Raw genomic sequence first — 19179 nt, 5'->3', positions numbered from 1 at the left:
ACGCTTTACTCGAATGGATGAAGCAAATCACGAAAAGTTTCTATTCAAAACAGTGCGTTTCGAATATATATAGTAGTATCAAAGCATTTAATAATGCAGTCCCCGGGCTAGAGCGGGTGGTTGTAGCCCAGTTGGGCGAGAGCCTCCGCACACGTTCGAATTCCGGATAACCATTGGTGGGATGATACTGGGCAGCCTCTCTCTCCATCCGCAGTGGGATTAGTTGGGGTCGTACGGTATCACCAGTTCATGGCCTCAAATACCCACTATGAGGACAACAACAAAAAAAAAAAAAAAAAAAATTTAATAATGCAACGTATAAATTATAAATTATCTTGATGTAAGCAGGCCTGCACCCAGAAACTTGGAATTTGTCGTGGTTGGCCACGTTCAATGAAAAGGAGCGGCGCTGAAATCCGCATCACAATGTCCTCTGTCCGCGTTTTGGATCGGATACAATCAAACTCCTAGTGGCCTCTCAATTATAGGAGTATAATAATAGCCCACTTCAAACTTGCCTGTCATTAACTGTTGCTCCACACCTCTTCTCCAAATTCAACATAACCTCAAAAAATGCAAATCAGGTCCTCGAAATTTTTTTCCGAAGGAAAAGAAAAAAAAAAAAAGAAAAACTGGTTTAACTTATGGATACATGATATCATGGTCCCTTGGCATTTAATACAGGCCCGAGTCAATCTCAGATGGTATCATCACCACCTTTAAATAAGACGCAAAAGATCGGTGAGCTCCATGTACGGGACAGGAGAGGAAAGCTAAACGAAAGTGAGGAGAAAGATTGATGCAGACGCATTCACGTTTGCTACCATCTGCTTGAGTTGATACAAGGAGTTTGCATGTCAATTGATACAAGGAGTGGAAACTAGGAATATGCTACTATTTATTTATTAAAAAAGAGTAAAAGAGTGAATGAATTAAGAGTCAAAACAAACTGTAATAGGGACGGAGCCCTCTCAAATCTCGATAAGTCAATTTCCTTGTTAAAGTGGATGTACTAATGACAAAGTTTGACCTTTTATGCAATGATAAATAATTCTAAAATGAAGGTGGAATTACTTTTGAAAGATTAAAATTGAACACTGACGAATGCCGAAGTTGCTTATGAAAGTGCGTTTTGCATTAATATACTTAAGGTCAGGCCCTTTTAGAGTTGCGATGACTTCATTGAAAAGCGTTTCACCTAATAGAAGCGCTTATTAAATATATTGTTTGGGTTTATATTCAATAAGTACTTATTATATTGATTTTTAAATGCATTTATCTCTTTATTTAGTTTAAAATAGAGGATGAAATGGTTAAATATAATAGTTTATTTTTTAAAATATAAAAATCACTCTAAAAGCACTAAATATGATTTTTCTTCTTAAATGTACTTTTAACACAAAAAACTTCACTCCTGATTTTAATTTTATAGGATGATACTTATTAAACGTCTCAAAAGTACATTTTAGCATCCAAAAGTGATTTTTATTAAAAATATTGCAACTCCAAACGGCCCTTAATCACCTTCTGTAAATATATATATATATATATATAGATAAGTCTACGTTCAAATAAACCACAGAGTCTCTAACAGAAAGATGAGAGGATGGAAGAAAGCAACAAATCCTTTGGTGGCAACTGTGGAATTGGAACCGAGGGGCCACTATAAAATGCAATTAAGCAATTGCGGCGAGACGCAGCATAGCAAAAACGCTCCATTAATATGTAGTATGGAAAAAAAAAAAAAAAAAACCAACTCTAGAAATGAAAAGGGCAAAAAATTAGAGTAGTTTACAGTAACAAAAGAATGATGTATGATATGGAACCCACTAGAGAGTGCCCTCAAAGATAGGAACAATGACGAAGTGACCCCATCATCCCCCAAGTGGGCGGAAGAGGAGACCAAATCAATGACTAGTCGTCTAGTACAGCCGCTGCCGCTGCTGCTGCCGCTGCTGCTGTGTATATATATATATATAAAATATACTTATGAGATAAGAAGATAATGGGCGTATTAATGCATTAAGATATATTTAAATACTATTTTTGTTTTAGGACTTATTAAATGTTAGGACAGCCAAAATCGAGGCTGACGTGGACCGTACTTGTCGTCTACCACCATGGTCTGTTGGCTGATCGCCCAGGAGCCGCAGGAACTACAAGCTGTGTCCTGGATGCTTTGTGACGGGCGGGCATGTCCCCACGTTCTTGCTGTTCCACACATCACCCTTCGCATTGGGGCTTCTTTGGGAGAACAATTAGACATGGATTGATTGTGTTTGACCTCAATTTTGCTTCTTTTTATTTTTAAAAAATTGCTTTGTGGGTGTAAATCACTTGCCAGAAAGGCAAGCTAGTACCGATTTTCATACGAGTTTTATTTGATGTGATTCTCTAATTCTTCATGTGAAAGAATCTCGTTTCTAGTTTCTAACACGCACACACATATACGTATATATACATAGTATATATTAAAAAACGATCACTAGAAGAAAATCAAATAGTACTAATAGTAGGGGAGGATTAGATAGATTGAATGATATAAACCCTTTCATTTACCAAAAAAAAAAAAGTAAAAAAAATGGTACTAATAGTAGCATCAATTGATTCGAACTTGTTCAAGTCAAAATAAGTAAATAAATAAAATAAAATGAAAGGAGGTGAGTACATGGAATGTACGCCTCTTTACACCCCCAAAAGCCGCCTCTTTCTCTCTCTGTCCTGACCTAAACAGCCCGTTCTCTCCGCCGAAAGGTCCTCATCCCAAGTAATGGAGGCCGAGATACTGCACCACAGCTCCTCTTCTTCTTCTTCTTTTATTTGACGGCTTACAGTAGTTTTTCTCCTTGTTAATTAGTTCTCAAAGATATTTATTTTGCATATATTGCAGTAGAAGATGAATTGGTCATCATCCTAGAGATATGGAGGACCAGTCCAGAAGGATTTGGTTCGGATGAAGACATTAAATATTTCGGCTTCCACGTAATGCTTATACGGATCTAACTTCTAAGCAGTCGTATTGTTGTAACAAGGTCAAACTCTGCATCAGCCTGAGATTCCATACTACTAATCCCTGCGGATTGGATTGGTTCCTTACTTTTTTTTTTTTTGTTTTTAACATCATTTACGATGATGCTCGTCCATATGCATAGGAGGTTGCTAAGTTGTTCGTTTCTTGGGATGATTCCATCGGCAATGGAGGTCAATCTTGAACCTGCATTACGTTTACCACACAAGGAAATACTGAGATGTGTCTGAGTAGGAGATCATTTAAAATATTCTTGTAACACACCCTCTTTTCTCTCTTTCGTTCTTTTTCTTTTTTTTTTTTCAATAATGTAATGTGTGTTAGATTTAAAAAAATAATTAAAAATATTTATAATGAAAGCCAAACAAATATTTTTTAAAAAATTTTGCTATTGAAAATACACCTACTAAGTTCACTCCAGCTAATTTTGTCCGAGGCATTTGCTAAACGTTTGGATCTTCCTTCATGACTGTGATACGATGAATATAATCGTGTAATGGGGATAGGCAGGCAAATAAAACTAACAAAATTTGTCTGTGAAACGCCTGCACCATACACATTTCTTTCAAACAAAAGCAAGCAAGCGGATCAAATCAAAAATCGTCATATTTTATTGTCGCCCTTCGTACCCCTTAGTACGATTAATAGTCGTGTCGTGTGTCATACCAAGAACTATACCTGAATTGAACATGAAGCGCATACCGTCATTTTCTAAAGAAAATTTTTTGTATTAGTATTTCATAAACATCAAATAATTACGATGCATTCTTCTCTTCTAATAAAAAAAAAAACTCAGCAATCTAAATGAGCTGCTAAACATTTTTGGCTGATGACTAGAAGTCATCCCCCAGCGATTCTCAGCATCTGCAGTGAAAAATTCACGGAAATGAAAAAACAGACGAGTAGTCGTTGATTTATTCATGTTCCAAGTTTCTACAGTTATTACCAGACATGATAACAGAGGGAGAGGGAGAGAAGAGTAGCTAAAACAGAAATGAAGGAATCATCGGCAAACTTTCATTTTCCCCTCCCCGTCTTGTTGGATCTAACATGCTTTTTAGTAACTAAGATACATAGAGAGGGAAATCCTGTGCCGATGGTTCGCAAAAACTCGCCGGAATTCAATAATTCCGGGAAAATCTTTCCCACCCTTAAATAAATTTAGAGTAAGGAACCTAAAAATAAAAATAAATACCCCAAAATTAAAAAAAAGGATACAGGCATAAATTAATATATTAACCTAATTGAACAAGCTCAAAAGCTTTCGCTCTCTTCCAGTTCCAGCTTGATGATCAGTCGTATTACTCTCGAAGCAAGTGGTGGTCCCGGACTCTTCAGAATTCATGGAAGGACTACCGAGCCGCCGCTTCTCGGGCAAAAGGCATCGATATTTACCCCCCTCAAAACCGGGTGTTAAGCTAAGATCAAGATCAGCCAACTGCATCACTTTGACGGCCTGTTCATCCGGCTTGCGTCGCCGTTTCTGCATCTTACTACCGTCCGACGATCTTCCGTAGAGATAATTGGTGGCATTTATGCTGAAAGGATCTTGATGACGGTGTAGCTTAAACATGTCGGTGGTGCACTCAGATACTGTCTCGTCAAGGTCGGATGAGTCGCCACCAACGAGGTGATCCGGAATCGCCCGCAAGGTGCCGCCTCGAAGGACCGTCTCCACCGCTGCCTGACAAACCTGCCAATTCCCCGTCCCTAACAAACCCACAGCCCCGTTCACAGGATTCACCGTCCTTCCAGCTGCTTCGAATAACAGCGACTGGAATAGAGCTGCTACCAAAATATAAGGAAAAATGATTTCTTTTTTTTTCTTTTTAGGAAAAAAAAAATGTTAAAAAGAAGTAGCAAGTAACGGGGATAGTTGTTTGAAGGAGGGTTCGACTCACAACAGAAATGGAGTATTTAAGTAAGATTTACCAGGCCTTTGATTTTCAGGGACAGCGGAAATAAAAGACATGAGGCCCGCGCGGCCGAAGAACTTGGCTACAAAGACGGTAGCGTGGCCTTGAGCTTCGGGGCTTTCAATCCATTGCAAACATGGCCGAAGAATGCAGTTCTCACTGCAACCCTTTCGAAGAACTCGGCATCCATTGCAGCTCATGATGTTTGCTTCCTTACTTGTAGGTGTATATTTCAGGAGTCAGGACATGAAAAGGAAAGGAAATAAATTTTAGAGGGAAGAAAGAAGAAAAAAAGCGATCGATTATCGTGTGCTAGCTAGAGCTATCTAGCTAGCTATCTAACTAAAAGTCGTTAAGATGAAGTAGAATTTGAGCACCAGAGGAATACAAGAGACTGCTGCGTTGGCCGCAAGAAACAGGAAGAGAGAGAGAGAGATTTAAGCAGGGAGAGGAAAACGAGGGGCGTGTTGTATATAAAGAGAGGAGAAGAGAGAAGGTGTGGAGCTGAAGTTGTTAGCACTTAGCAGTAAGTGTGTGCGTTTTTATTCTTATTCTTGGAAATTTTAAACTTTTAGACTAGAGAGGTGGGAAGTTTAGGTAAAAACGGTGGTGGGGCTCGTTGGGTAATGAAATTGAGCGGGGAGTGGGGAGAGAGCAAGACACTAGGAAAGAGTGACGCTGGGTGTATGTGCGTGTGGTTGGGTTAGATTCCAAAGTATTGGGCAATAGCGGCTCCGTGTCTCCGCGGATGGCTGTCCCTCAGCCGTTGGATTCCCTTTCTCGTGTCAGGATTTTGATATCTTATCACTTTCCACGACCAGAGGAGGAAAATACGTAATGCTACTGCTACCCAATCACTTTCATTTTTCAAATAAAATACTAATTCTTTTGTTTATGGGTTTTTTTTCCCTTTCCTTTCCTTTCCTTCCTTCCATTCTTTCTTTCTTTCTAGTGGAAAACGTACGTCTACTAGTGTCGCGTCTGGGAGACAAGGTCCACTAGTTTTCATCTGACAGAGGAGAGGAGGATGGTGCAGTGGATATTTGTATATGTTTTTATTTATTTTTCCCACCCCCTTCTCTCAATCTCAATAGATTCAGTGCAGCTAAGCCACAAAATAATTAATTGTCGCTGTGGATGTATTTGCAACGCACTTGGGGTGTTGGATTTCTCGTTTGTTGTTTCTTTTCACCGCAGACATGAATTCTCTGTTTGGGTTCACTAGTTTTTTAAAAATTAATTTTTTAAATATTATAAAAGTTTTTAACAAAATACTCTAAAAAATAATCTAAATTTTTTTTAATATTCAAAAAAATCTCAAAATATATTTTAAAAACTCTACTACATTTAAATATTTCAAAATATTTTCTAAAAATATCTCAAAATATACTTAAAAAACTCTGTTATAGTAAAATTTTTCAAAAACACCCCAAAAAATAACTAATCCAAACGGAGTGATGACACCACATATCATGAATTCTTATTGCTACCAGAGAGTATATTTAGTCCGTTTGGAGTTAGCCAAATGTTTTCAGTCATTCCAGTTTAAAAATGAAATGCCATGCGGACGGTCAATTTTGTAGAAGCCGGTCTATTCTGAGTTCTCAAATCACGGGTACAATGCTTGTACAACATGAGATTGGGCTTTGAAAATGAAAATTGAAAGAAACAGGCGTGACTTTCTGGCTTTATGGGCTAGGCCCTTGTGGCCCTTTCCGCTACTTGCAACTTGAAGTTTGTCGGTACGCTTCACAAGTCAATTGCAACTTCTCAAGTGGGCGGGGCTAAGGCCGGATGGATAAGGATGCCACGTCCGCCTAGCCGAAAGAAAATGACCCTCCCCTTCGTCGCCTTCCGCAACCGCCGTTAAAATAACTAGCAAATGAATAAAAGATTAAATTCCTAAAGTATTTACTCTTTCGTGAAATTTGTCCCGACTCTTGAGACTTTATCTAAAACACCTTTTGGTTTCTTTCTCCCATCGTTTTCTTTTCTTCTTCTTCTTCTTGCTAACACAAGGACCTTGTCTTAGATTGTGTCCGCAACTGGACAAAGAATTTTGTAATTAAACAAAGCTAGATTCACATTAGGAACGAAGGCAAAGTTTCTTGTACTTGGAATCAACTCGAACCATGTTTGCTCCACAATACACTGACCAAAAAAGTTCTTTAGCATATCGTAGTCCAGTTTTTGACAAGAATGTGTGAATTTGCAGCTTGCTTTAGGTATTACGTACCCGACTTCTAACAAGCACGCTTGAGAAAATGAGTTTTTTTTCTCCCCAAAGAAAAGAAAAGAAGAGGTAGAATTTAAGATGCATGGAGGAAAAAGAGGAGAGCAATTTACACACACGAGTTCTAAATTCAAAAATTACAACCTCATTCGCTAAACTAATTAGGCCTCCTCAACTCGAGAAAATGAAACTCTAAAACCAAAATATGCGTCGTCCCTTTCCCGCTTGGCTTTGCAATTTGCAATTTGCATGGCAGGGCACATAATATTATATTACTGTGTTCTCAAATTAGAATTAAATAAATTATATGTGGCTCCATAAAGATTTCAAAGCTTTTATTGTTGTGACCTGGCCACTCCGGGGACGGTGATTCTCTCAGTTCAAATGCAGTCATTAATTAGATCGCAATTGCAAAGTCAAGAATAATTCTTACCCAAAAAAAAAAAATGACGAGAGTCGAGAGTAGTTCATGGCATGAGGAGAAGATTCATTTAGCCACAACACTCGAGCTTGACCTGGACTTTTGGTCAATGATTAGTAACTGGAATCCTACATGAGCGAGACCCCATCGCAATTATAAAGGTAGGGTACAGGCCATTTCTTGCTACTGTTTTTTTAGTTTATCATTCCAGTACCATTAATTCTTCTGCAATCAGAATAGAATTACAGCTCAAACTCGAAGAAGTTTACGACTTGCTGCCTGCATCTCCAAGTCCCTCTTCCACCTTCTTCTCTGTTTGCTGTATATAAAGATAAATAACAGAACACAAGAACCTCCTGCGCGCATGCTGCGCGTAAACTAATTGCGCGCAGGACCATTGATGGTATACGTCGTCTCCTCTTATCCATTTAAGTTAATCTTCTTTGTGCTTTTGCGACTGTAAGAGGCCGCCGGCAAACGAACGTACATCAGAAAAAACCTAACGGTGAAGCTTTTCGCGAGAGTCCTCAATATGTTTTATTCTAACTCTAACAAAACAAAAACCGATGGCTTTCCTCTTAAATGCCGGCCCAGGAAACCAACGCATGTCCCCACCGCGTGCTCGCATCCGCTGTTTAGTACGCGTGCCTCCGAGGCTTCACTGCATTTGGATCATTCATGGTCTGTTCACTGCATCCTTCTTGTCAACTGTCAATGCTTGAAACGATAGCTAGGTTCCCTTTTATTTTTGCCTTTTTTCCGCAAGCAGAAAACATTCAAAATCAGGATAGTAAGAATGTGGATACGATCGATCATCACAATGTGGACATGATCAAACCACCACCAAGACTGCCTTGAGGAGATCAACAACTAAACTATATATATATATATTGTCTTACGAGGATGTAAAAAAAGGAAAAAGAGAGAGAAGCCAATTGCATCATCATCTGCTTAGACTAATTATGTTCGAAAAGACAAAGGATCTAGGCAATATCCATCAGATCGGGATTTGCGGGTACTTTCTACGGGTAATTTGGATTTAGCTCGAACCACCGATTTCCCTTCCAAAATGATGAGAGTACTGAAAATCAAGCCATTCCACCTGTTCCCCCAGCATTTGCGCAAATAAAGTTACTATAAAGCAACCCTTTCAGATAAATATAAGCATCCATCCGTCATTTGTCTTCACATTTTTTTAATTCAATATTGGAATCCTTGATCCAATCAAACCAACTCTGATCATAATACAATAAGGTTTCCGTCAATTAGATTTGTAATTATTCCTTCAAAGATGGAACGGCTAAAATTCCCACGTAAGGGATTAGCAAAGCTTTTGTGGGTGCCGATACTAGAAATGAGTAGTAGCGTGGTAGGACGGACCAGTCACTATTGTTGTTGTTGTTGTTGTAGACTTGTAGTTGAGTCCAGCCTTGAATGATAGAAAATATCAATATTGATGTTGCAAATATCAAACTGAAATAAAATCGGTCCACCATCCAACAAATTGGGGAGGGTGTAAAATTTCAATGTGGTGCCAAATCATGGCTGTCAACACGTTACATCTGAAAGTGATCGTTAAGATGATCCAATGAATCGCGCCACTGGCTGATTAAATTACCAACATTTTTTTTCATTTAACTGTGTCCGATTTGTGAAAGACGTTTAGAGTTGAGTAAAGCACCACCATGACTTCACACGGTTCTAGACTAGTGATTCCTGTTGATGTGAAGAAGAAGCCATGGGAACAAAAGCTTCCGCTTCACAACAGGTGGCATCCGGCAATACCGCCAGTTGCAGAGGTTAAAACTGGAGAGCTATTCAGGGTTGAGATGGTCGATTTCAGCGGGGGTGGGATCACAAAAGAATATACAGCTTTTGATATCAAGCATGCGGATCCCTCAGGCGTGAGTTCCCCCTTCTGATTTTCTTGTATCATACTTATTTCATCACCATGTGAAAGCAACTGTTGGAAGCAATAAGCTGCAAGTTATCTCTTAAAGAAAACCCATGACTCAACTGTGTAGCTAAATTACAGTTCTGGTCTAAAAGCCATTGACAGTTTTTTTTTTTTTTTTTTTTTTAAAAGTAAAAGGGTAATGATAAAATATCACAGAAACTTAAAACTATGAACTTTTAATTATCCTGCTTACCGATAAGAGATTTTTTCCATTTTCAACGGTCATTGTCCTTTACCCTAAGGTTGATGGGGGACCATTTGGAAAATTGTCACTCCTGCCTTCTCTCAGCTACCGCAGCTTTGAGAACAATTTTCAGCTACCTAAGGCTCTGTTGATAAAACTTAAAAGAATAAACTACACCTGAGTGTGCATGATAGTTATAGAGCAACTCATACATGGCTCCTCCAACTCCAAGAAGAGTTGCAACTGTGGACCTAAAGAAGAAACCAGGGGAGCAGATGCAACCCCTTCACAACCGTTGGCATCCAGAGATACCACCGGTGGCTGAGGTCAAGTCGGGTGAGGTATTCACAATAGAGATGCTAGATTGGACAGGAGGTGCAATCAAAGATGACAATTCTGCTGTTGATATAAAAATTTTAGACCTATCAGTTGTAAGTACAAAGCTTCTAGTTTAACCACAGCTTACGCCGCTACAACTCTCCCCAAACAAGTGATTTTAAAACAGTTTGAACTTAATATGGCAAGTAAAACAGGAATGACTAACTAGGTACTACATCAAGAGAAAATCCGTCCACCGTATATTTATTTCCTTTCATATGATCGAATATGTACCCGAAAGTGTACTTCGCCACTTGGAACGATTTTACAGATTTGATCCCGCCTATAAATTTTTCATCTCGAAACTGATGTTCTCTATGAGAGACAACAGTGCAGAATTCTGTACCAGCTACTTACTAGTTATGGCTCGTTGAGATCTGGCTCAGGTACACTATCTTAGTGGACCAATCAAGGTCACTGACGCAGATGGGATTCCAGCCAAGCCAGGTGATCTTCTTGCAGTTGAAATTTGCAACTTGGGTCCCCTTCCTGGCGATGAATGGGGCTTCACTGCAATATTCGATAGAGAGAATGGCGGAGGATTTCTGACTGACCATTTTCCAAATGCAACTAAAGCTATTTGGTACTTTGAAGGAATATATGCTTACTCTCCTCATATACCAGGTATGTCGTGCTTGAGTTTTATTTGTCGGCAAGACCAGCACGGGCATGTATTCTGATCATGACTGATTTCCGGTTTGATGGGGCACTTACCGAGCATAGGAGTAAGGTTTCCAGGTTTAACCCACCCTGGAATAATAGGAACCGCGCCCTCCATGGAACTCCTTACTATATGGAATGAAAGAGAGAGAACCCTTGAAGAAACTGGTCTTCATTCTCTGAAATTATGTGAGGTATTGCATGCACGACCACTGGCAAACTTACCATCAACCAAAGGCTGCGTTCTTGGCAAGGTATGACTCAATGGATATATAACCAACGTAAACGTTAGGTCCCATAAAGTTTTAGCCCCAGTTAAAGATGTCTGCTTTGCTCTGATGTAATTTCTAGTGTGTTGAAAAATTTAAGGTCCATTCTCTTGCTAGTCAGCACTAAATAAAATGAGAACTAAATAGCTTCGTATAGCAAAGAACTAATCCGGCTCCCCATTGCATGTAGATTCAAGACGGAACACCTGAATGGGAAAAGATTGCTCGGGAAGCAGCAAGGACTATTCCTGGAAGAGAAAATGGAGGGAATTGTGACATCAAAAACCTGAGCAGAGGTTCAAAAGTTTACCTTCCAGTCTTCGTAGAAGGAGCAAATCTGAGTACTGGAGATATGCACTTCTCCCAAGGTGATGGGGAGGTGGCATTCTGCGGGGCAATTGAGATGAGTGGTTTTCTAGAACTCAAGTACTTTCATGCTCGATCTCAGTAATTAGTCTTTCCTGCTTAAAATCCAGGCATCAAACTTGAGACTTTTAGAGAATACTTTGTCCAATAACGGTTAAGAAGGGATTTTAGAAGAAGTTTATACAAATTGAATTCGGGTGCTTTTTGTTGGGGTGGTGGGGGGAGCTGCTTCCTGGGACAAGAAAACTCGAGACCGTAGCTTGAGTCCCATTTCATGACTTCTGTTTTGCCATCATCGAAACTACGACAGATAAAAATTATTACAGTTTGACAGTCTTAAAGCAAATAAGAACCATACTTGATAACATTTAGATAATAACTGCTCATTTCCAATTAACTAAGTGCATATCTAAGAGACGGAGAGTGAGAGATTAAGGTGAAAACATCCATTATCAGCTTACTCAATGGATTGATTATCATTATTAATCAAATATTGGCAGCAAACTTGTGACTGATGAAACACACATAAATAGAATTGTTGGGTGATATATATCATAAACTGCAGTAATTTTTTTTTTTTTTTTGTCTAAACTGCAGTAATTGCCAGACAAGAAATTCTATATTGTGTTCAGAAATTAGGGTTTGTTTGGTCGGTATGTTTGTCTCAAATTTTACTGTAGAATGCTGTTGATTGTTTTAGGAAAATGTTGGTATTTGTCCAAAACACTCAAAAGCACCTATTTTTCCACAAAACTCCCTAGATCCTCCCCCTGCCGTTCTGCCACCCACCACCATCAACTACCTCTGCCATTGATCCCCTATTTAATGTTTTTTTTTTCCAAAACTTGTGTCTGTTTCAGAGTTTGTAGATTGTGTATTAGACAAATTTTGTCTTTTTAAAACAGGGTGATAACACCTGTCAAACAGACCCTAGATTTAACAAAAAGTATTCCCCTCCTTTAAGCGGAAAGGGCAAGGGAGCAGCAATAACAAGACAAGAAGTTAAAGAAATAGAACTATAGCAAATTAAAATTTGAAGAACCCTAGTGTAAACACAATAGAGGAGATCTACACTAAATAGCACCGAAACACTCGAGTCGATATTCCTGAAAGTTGTCCAAAGATCCAATATGTTACTGCATGCTTTGGACACCTTAGACAATCTTCAAACCCTCCAAACAATCGATAATGGCCATGCAGTTATGTATGTTTTTCCTCTTTCTCCAAATTTATCTGGCATCTTGTTAATTGCTATCAGATGTGAGATCATAAGAGATGGCATGAAACAGTACCTCACTCCTATGGGGCCTACTCCCCTGCATGTCAATCCTATATTTGAGATAGGCCCTGTTGAACCAAGGTTTTCTGAATGGTTGGTGTTTGAGGGCATCAGCGTGGATGAAAGTGGGAGACAACACTTCCTTGATGCCAGCGTTGCTTATAAACGAGCAGTGCTGAATGCAATTGACTACATCTCAAAATTCGGGTACACTAAGGAGCAGGTGAGGTCCTTCAATAGAAGTTAATGGGTAACAAGTTTTCAAACTCAGAAATCAATAGAAGCTCTATAATATAAGAGTTATTCATGCAATTTCCTACAACAACAGCATAATGCAATGCCTAATATTGTACCGCAATCGTGACCCTAGTGATATTGCTTTGCTTATTAGGTCTACCTTCTACTCTCATGCTGTCCATGCGAAGGAAGGATTTCGGGAATAGTCGATTCCCCCAATGCTCTGGCCACCCTTGCAGTTCCAACTGCTATTTTTGACCAGGTAATGATAGTCCCCCTGAGCTTCTCTTCTAGTGAAGTTGGAAGTGTAAAAATCAGATGAATTAACAGCAAGGCACTAACAAGTAATCAACAAAAAAAACCTGTCATCAACTCCTAATTTGGATCATGATCTTAGGCTGATTATGTTGCCTAGAAAGTGCACATAGATACATTGAGCATTTGTTTTCTGGACCTTACTTCGATGTCTTAGCCACTAGTCATAGTTGCAAGTCTTTCAGAACGAATTTACCTCCGTTCAACCAGCCAATGTTTCAGCAGCTGGTAGAGAAGTTTGATTGACTTAATATCAATATAGAAATTCCCATTGAAGAGATACCCACACCTGACTGAAAATTCAGACAGCGTAAAAGTGACCATGGGAGATACATTTACAGAATCAAAGTGTGAAGTACTGGAGCATCCCACTAATAGCGTGAATTATCTCAGGATGACTTCAAGAATAATACCCAAGTGCCACTGGCAGTGTCATCTTCATTAAAATATACAAGGACTTGGACATATAAAAAGTCTTTTTTGTTTTTTTTGCCGGACACGATAAATTTTATTCTACACCTACTCCTACTCTGGACCAAGGGAGGGGGTCCAAAGGGGTCAAGGAGTGAATTCGAAAGAGACTGAACCACCACTAATTCAGACGGATGACTACACATCCACTGGCAAAACCTTTCAAGAAGTTTTGGATTTTTTAGCATGCAGGTCAAGGCATTTAATCTCTTGACCTACATCCAAATAAAGTAGTAAACTTCTCTTAAGAGAGGGCAACTACTCTAAGAGTAGTTGATTTAGACATATACAAAGTGGTGAAGCCAAGATTTTCAGAAGTGGGAATCATGATGTCATCCTAGTAAAACAAAGCACGCATGATCAATACCTCATGGAAACAAGGCTGCAAAGGAAACAAGAAAGAAAGATGTCAAAATAAGTCATCAATATCCTATCCTGGAGTGTCAAAAGCCCTACTCCGCTGAAACTGATTTAATTGTTTGCATGCAGGATATCCGTCCCAAAGCCAACAAAGTGCCTGCTGGACCTCGGGTTGTCAGGTATCCAGGTATACCACAGTGTCCTTATGAAGGAAACTTGCCAACCACAAAAAATCCTGGTGCTACAGTTTAATTGCCACAATAAAAGCAGCATCTTCGTGGAAGCGTTATTTGAGAAGTTAGAAAATGTTTCAGTATGTTTAATGTGCAAGCAGAGACAGAATTTGGAGACTCTTACATGAAAGAAGCATCTTTAAGGGCATGATATACAGGCCCAAAGAGCTTTCATCAAACCTTTGATTCCTACCTACAGCTACCAATCAAAATGCATTGAAAAAACTAAAAAGCAAGATTACAGAATGAAGAAAGAAGTGGAGTACTGTAATCTTAAGTCAAAAAACTTTGAGACTTTTCAACAAATTAAAAGCATTATAGTCCGGATTCCTACTGCTTATTCTCAAGCTAGTTAATGATACAGAAGCATGTTTCACATGTAGAGGTTGAAAAGGAGGTCTTAAAACAAGAAACAGCCAGAATTCAACTAGTGACGGAGGAACTTTCATAAAACAAAAAAGAGATCCAATAAGACAAGTACATTGTCGTGTTTTTTGCCAGCTTCTCAAAATCATCTCTCTCTCTCTCTCTCTGTTGATCTAACCCACCCCAGGCTATCCTACACAAAATGAAAACTCAAGAGCCCAAACAACAGCAACTTCATTGCATGGTCCATCAATAGTATATAGAAAGTGTCCGATGGTGCTCAAGAGATGGGCATCGTGTACCAACAGACCATAACCAAAGATCCAGTTCCACACTCAAAACCTGAATAAGTAAGAAAAGAAGATATAAGATATAAATAAAAGAACATTAAACCAGAAATACAGGAAAGTTTGAATCGAGAAACACACGAAAATATTAGTCAGGCATAATTAAGTTGAAATACAGGATCACGCTAAGCAAAGAAGCCAACAGTAGAAAAGGAAGCAACAAAAGACAACATGAATTTCACATGTAAATCGTTGCACTGAATATGTACTTGTAAAATGCTTCTCATTCAGATTGCCGATAGTTTCTTATCTTAGTTGCAAATGCAAATAAAAAATTTGCTGTGCTCAACTGGAACTCACGTAGACCATTAGGCATAGAAATATCAAGTAGAATTTATGCTATTCTGACCATAGGGCAGATGCAAATTACGCAGAATTTTAGATATAGACAGTTCAAGACATGTAGCATGGGCAAAATTGAACAGTACAAGTCAATTGCCATTCCTGGTGATGCTGGGTGCTTGCACAGAACATGAATACTTGATAGTTTAGTCTTACAACCGCTGACCCTGACCCACAATATAAGCATATACTGCTGGTGAAGGGTTCAATAAGGTTAATACAAAGTAGTACACATACACAATACAATGTGGCCATTCTGAGAGCAAAGCTACATGAGGTGAAGCCTCATATACATTTTACAGTTTTGTGAACTATAGATTTCACATGCTTATCAAACTATTGTAGCCTAAACATAAGTCCAGACTTCAGCAATAACAATATATACAGATCGCTTCAAAGGACAAGGCCTTTGGAAGAACTCTGCCACAAATGGTTCAGTGCATAAGTAAAGAAGCAAAAACCAAGTACAATCACAGAATCACTATCCATTTTGTCTTCATCCATACACATTGCACTCAAGTAAATTAAACGTGAAACTAAAGAACAGAGGAAACCATAATAGACAATGACAAGCAAGACAGACCTGCTTTCCACATTTTTTACTTATTAACTCTCTCATTTTCTCCACGGCATAGACAGAGCATGCCCGCAACTCTACTTCCTCCTCAGTGCCTGAGCCAATTTCACTTTGGTTATCAACATTACTAGCTAGAGATGAACTGTATCTCAACACTCCAAGCTGCTGGAGAACTGCTGGGACAATATAATCAGCAAATATGGTTATTGCACCTATGTCATTAAATTCTCCATATCCTTGACCTTTAAATGCACCCCATAAATCTGCAGCAAATATCTGGGCTCTTTTATACAGGAAAACCTGATGACCTTTGTATACAGTGTGGTCACGGAAGCCTAAAACAAGTTCATTTGCATCACATATAACATGTTAGAAAATGGTAAAATTATTCAGCAAAACAGGAATAAAGAACCAGGCAAGTCATACCAGGGAAATTGCGTGTGATGAGTGCCACAAGTTTGACAGCTGATTTTCCACAGGACTCAACAAGTTTTAATGCTTTTCCTTCAAAATTTCTTTCCAACTCTAATCCAACCTAAAAAGCAAGAAAGTAGGTTAAAAAGCTAACGTGGTTTGCTACGTAGAAATGGAACAAACAGAACAGGCCCTCCAACCTGTTTCTATCAAAACTCCGCAACAGTACCTCATGCATTAAGCGCACCCTTTCATCCTCCAAAGGAAGAGGCCTAGGCCATTTCAACATCTTGCGTAGTTCAGGACCTGAAACAATGCTTGAGATGACAATCATTGGCCATCGAAATCTGATTCTTTACGGCCAAGACATACCCGCAGTAGCTTACACTTAGCAACAGTTGGCAATGATGAATGGGAAAAGTGGGAATCTAAAGTGAAAGTTTACAATAAGAGCTTATCCTCCAAGAACTTGAGCTAGAAAATCTTCAGAAGTGGATTTGACGATATGCCCCCAGAATGAGTATTTACAGAAAAAGGAAATCTCGAAGTATATCAATATCAGTAACAAAGAGTACAACGTACTAAAATGTGCCAAGATTTTGATTGCAGTCTATAAGTCTCACGAATAAATAATAAAATAATAAAAAAACACAGATTTTAAGAGAAGGCATTATATGGCTCGTACTGGTTTGCAACACAAATTTGAGCGAGTGCTTGACCATCTCTAACAGGTGGGAGACAGAAAGTACAGATACGGAGGTATTTCACGTTGACCAAATAATATCGAGGAATTCACCCCAAGAGACAAGTCCTTTTAAGGAATTAGGTTACCAGTGTACTTCTGCAGGCGATCAGCATCAAATGCAGTTTTGTCATTCTGAAGAGCTTCCTTCAATCCTGATGCTAAATGCTCATAGCTCATCTCCTTGTCTACATCAAATCGCAACAAAACCCAAAAAGAAAATGTCAGCCATTAATAGGAAGAACTGAACAACCCAAGGTTGTAAAAAGATATACTGGAGTGAGATACAGAAATTTGAAAAAAAGGATAAAATAACAATACAAGGTCACAATTATAGGCCTTTTGAATATTTTCTCTCATGTATCGGTTAATATCAGTTAAGGAACCAGTATTTATCTTCTCTTTACTGCAGCAACATTGTTGCTAAAGTGGAATTGATTTGAAAAGGCTTGTGGTGCAAGGGTTCCTTTTGACACCAAAGAAAAGACAAGAAAGGTGGTCTAACTAAATTAACGAGAAATGTCTTCGCACTTATAATCCAGACCTTGAATTAATAAGCTGAGCGCTTAATTTCAAGGTAATTCCACCATTTTAAAAACGGAAGTGCAATTAAAAATTAAATCCTTTTTGTACTTAGTGTTGACAAAAATATAAGAAAGCTGAATACCAATTTAAACAGAATGAATTCCGTTAAATACAGACGAAGATACCTGGCCAGAAGCAGAAATTTAGAGCATCCAAAACAAACAAGTACTGAACAGTAAGAGGGCCATTGTCAAAATAATGAATCCCTTCAAAATCCCACTCCACTTTTGGTATCGAATCTTTTATAGCTTCCGCAACTCTCTCAATGCCTGCAAGAATATACTTACTCCCATTCATTCACACTCATTTGCACATGCAACACCATAAACACTCAAATTTCAATCATCCCATCAAAATCAAACAAGTGACAGCTATAACCAAAACCCAAAAATGAAATATCATAAATATGCCTGAGAAGTCGACGGTGACGTGAGAGGAGTGATTGGCGACCCAAGCTGAGCTGGCCCTCACCTCTTCCATAGCAGCCTCCGTGTTCTACGCAATTCCTGGATGTCGTTGAAGATAAAACCCCTAAATGGATTACGAAGATTCTAAGGGAATGCGGACCAAGGCTTGCAGCTCTGGGTTGTTTTGGAGTTTCCCGCTTTCTGTTTGTTTCAGAGTTGTGACTCACAACTTGTGAGGCGTTAGGTCTCGGCCTCTCGGGACTCAGGCTCAGGTTGGCTTGGCTTCGCTTTTCAAAAGGTTGACTTGACTGATAAAAACGCCTGCAATTTCGGAAAAGTCTTGGAATAGATTCAATTAACACGTGACGCTCAAATTTGGGAAACGAATTGGTAAATTGGTCATAGATTCAATTAACAATTTAGCACGTGACGGCCCAAAAGCTGTGGGATAACCCATTTAGGTTCTATTGGATATATTTGTAGAACCAACAGCCCTGGGCTGTTTGCCACGACAAAACTGTGGTAAAGGTCTCTATTGGTTGGAACTTGGAAGGTCAAAGTTTCGATCGTTGCCTCCTATCATTTCATTTGTTATTAAGGTGACGTTTGTTTCGTACCTTGAAATCAGATTCAAATTTGGGATCATTCATATTGGATTTAGAATGGAATCAGTTATTCAAATATATCTATTTGGTTCAATACGAGGAATGTATATCATTAATATAGTTAATGTTAGATTCATTGATTCTTTCGAAATGGGATATAAGAAATTTTCACTAATTAAATGTATTAGTAAATTTAGTATAACTAATTAATAATTTCTATTAGTAAACATGTATAATTATTAGTATAATTGATATTATCAATTATATTACATATACTAATAAACATTATATAATACATATAAATAATAATATCATTATTATAAGTTTGTGATTAATTAAATTGAATATTATATATAATTATACAAATATTATAATATAAATATATAATTATAATTATATATTATATAGAAATATTAATTATACTAATATATTATATAATTATAATGTATATTATATATTAAATATAATAATTATTATATTTAATATA

General features: G+C 38.3%; 3 protein-coding genes across 4 annotated transcripts; 1 reads left to right on the top strand and 2 right to left on the bottom strand.

Moving 5' to 3' along the window:
- Nucleotides 1-3911: 3911 nt before the first annotated feature.
- Nucleotides 3912-5414, bottom strand: LOC113777679 (LOB domain-containing protein 37-like). The gene is made up of 2 exons (XM_027322840.1): nt 4961-5414; nt 3912-4813 (listed from the first exon to the last, which is right to left on the bottom strand). The coding sequence occupies exons 1-2, from the start codon at nt 5142-5144 to the stop codon at nt 4269-4271; spliced, it is 729 nt and encodes a 242-aa protein (XP_027178641.1). The 5' UTR covers nt 5145-5414; the 3' UTR covers nt 3912-4268.
- Nucleotides 5415-9251: 3837 nt separating this feature from the next.
- LOC113778580 (formamidase-like) lies at nt 9252-14636 on the top strand. 2 transcript variants are annotated; one of them, XM_027324023.1, is made up of 7 exons: nt 9252-9502; nt 10504-10741; nt 10841-11031; nt 11237-11472; nt 12671-12914; nt 13083-13190; nt 14204-14636. In XM_027324023.1, the coding sequence occupies exons 1-7, from the start codon at nt 9284-9286 to the stop codon at nt 14324-14326; spliced, it is 1359 nt and encodes a 452-aa protein (XP_027179824.1). In that variant the 5' UTR covers nt 9252-9283; the 3' UTR covers nt 14327-14636. The 2 variants fall into 2 exon arrangements, with proteins under 2 accessions (XP_027179824.1, XP_027179823.1); XM_027324022.1 differs by lacking the exon at nt 9252-9502 and adding an exon at nt 9794-10170.
- Nucleotides 14637-14721: 85 nt separating this feature from the next.
- On the bottom strand, nt 14722-18361 carry LOC113778581 (queuosine salvage protein-like). The gene is made up of 7 exons (XM_027324024.1): nt 18091-18361; nt 17806-17949; nt 17185-17283; nt 16583-16659; nt 16366-16474; nt 15946-16274; nt 14722-15015 (listed from the first exon to the last, which is right to left on the bottom strand). The coding sequence occupies exons 1-7, from the start codon at nt 18158-18160 to the stop codon at nt 14923-14925; spliced, it is 921 nt and encodes a 306-aa protein (XP_027179825.1). The 5' UTR covers nt 18161-18361; the 3' UTR covers nt 14722-14922.
- Between the last annotated feature and the right edge of the window lie 818 nt (nt 18362-19179).

The sequence above is a fragment of the Coffea eugenioides genome, chromosome 7, assembly GCF_003713205.1.
Source record: "Coffea eugenioides isolate CCC68of chromosome 7, Ceug_1.0, whole genome shotgun sequence".
In the NCBI taxonomy this organism is placed as follows: domain Eukaryota; kingdom Viridiplantae; phylum Streptophyta; class Magnoliopsida; order Gentianales; family Rubiaceae; genus Coffea; species Coffea eugenioides.
The sequence above is the reverse complement of the archived record's forward strand: the minus strand, read 5'-3'. Positions and strand labels throughout refer to the sequence as shown.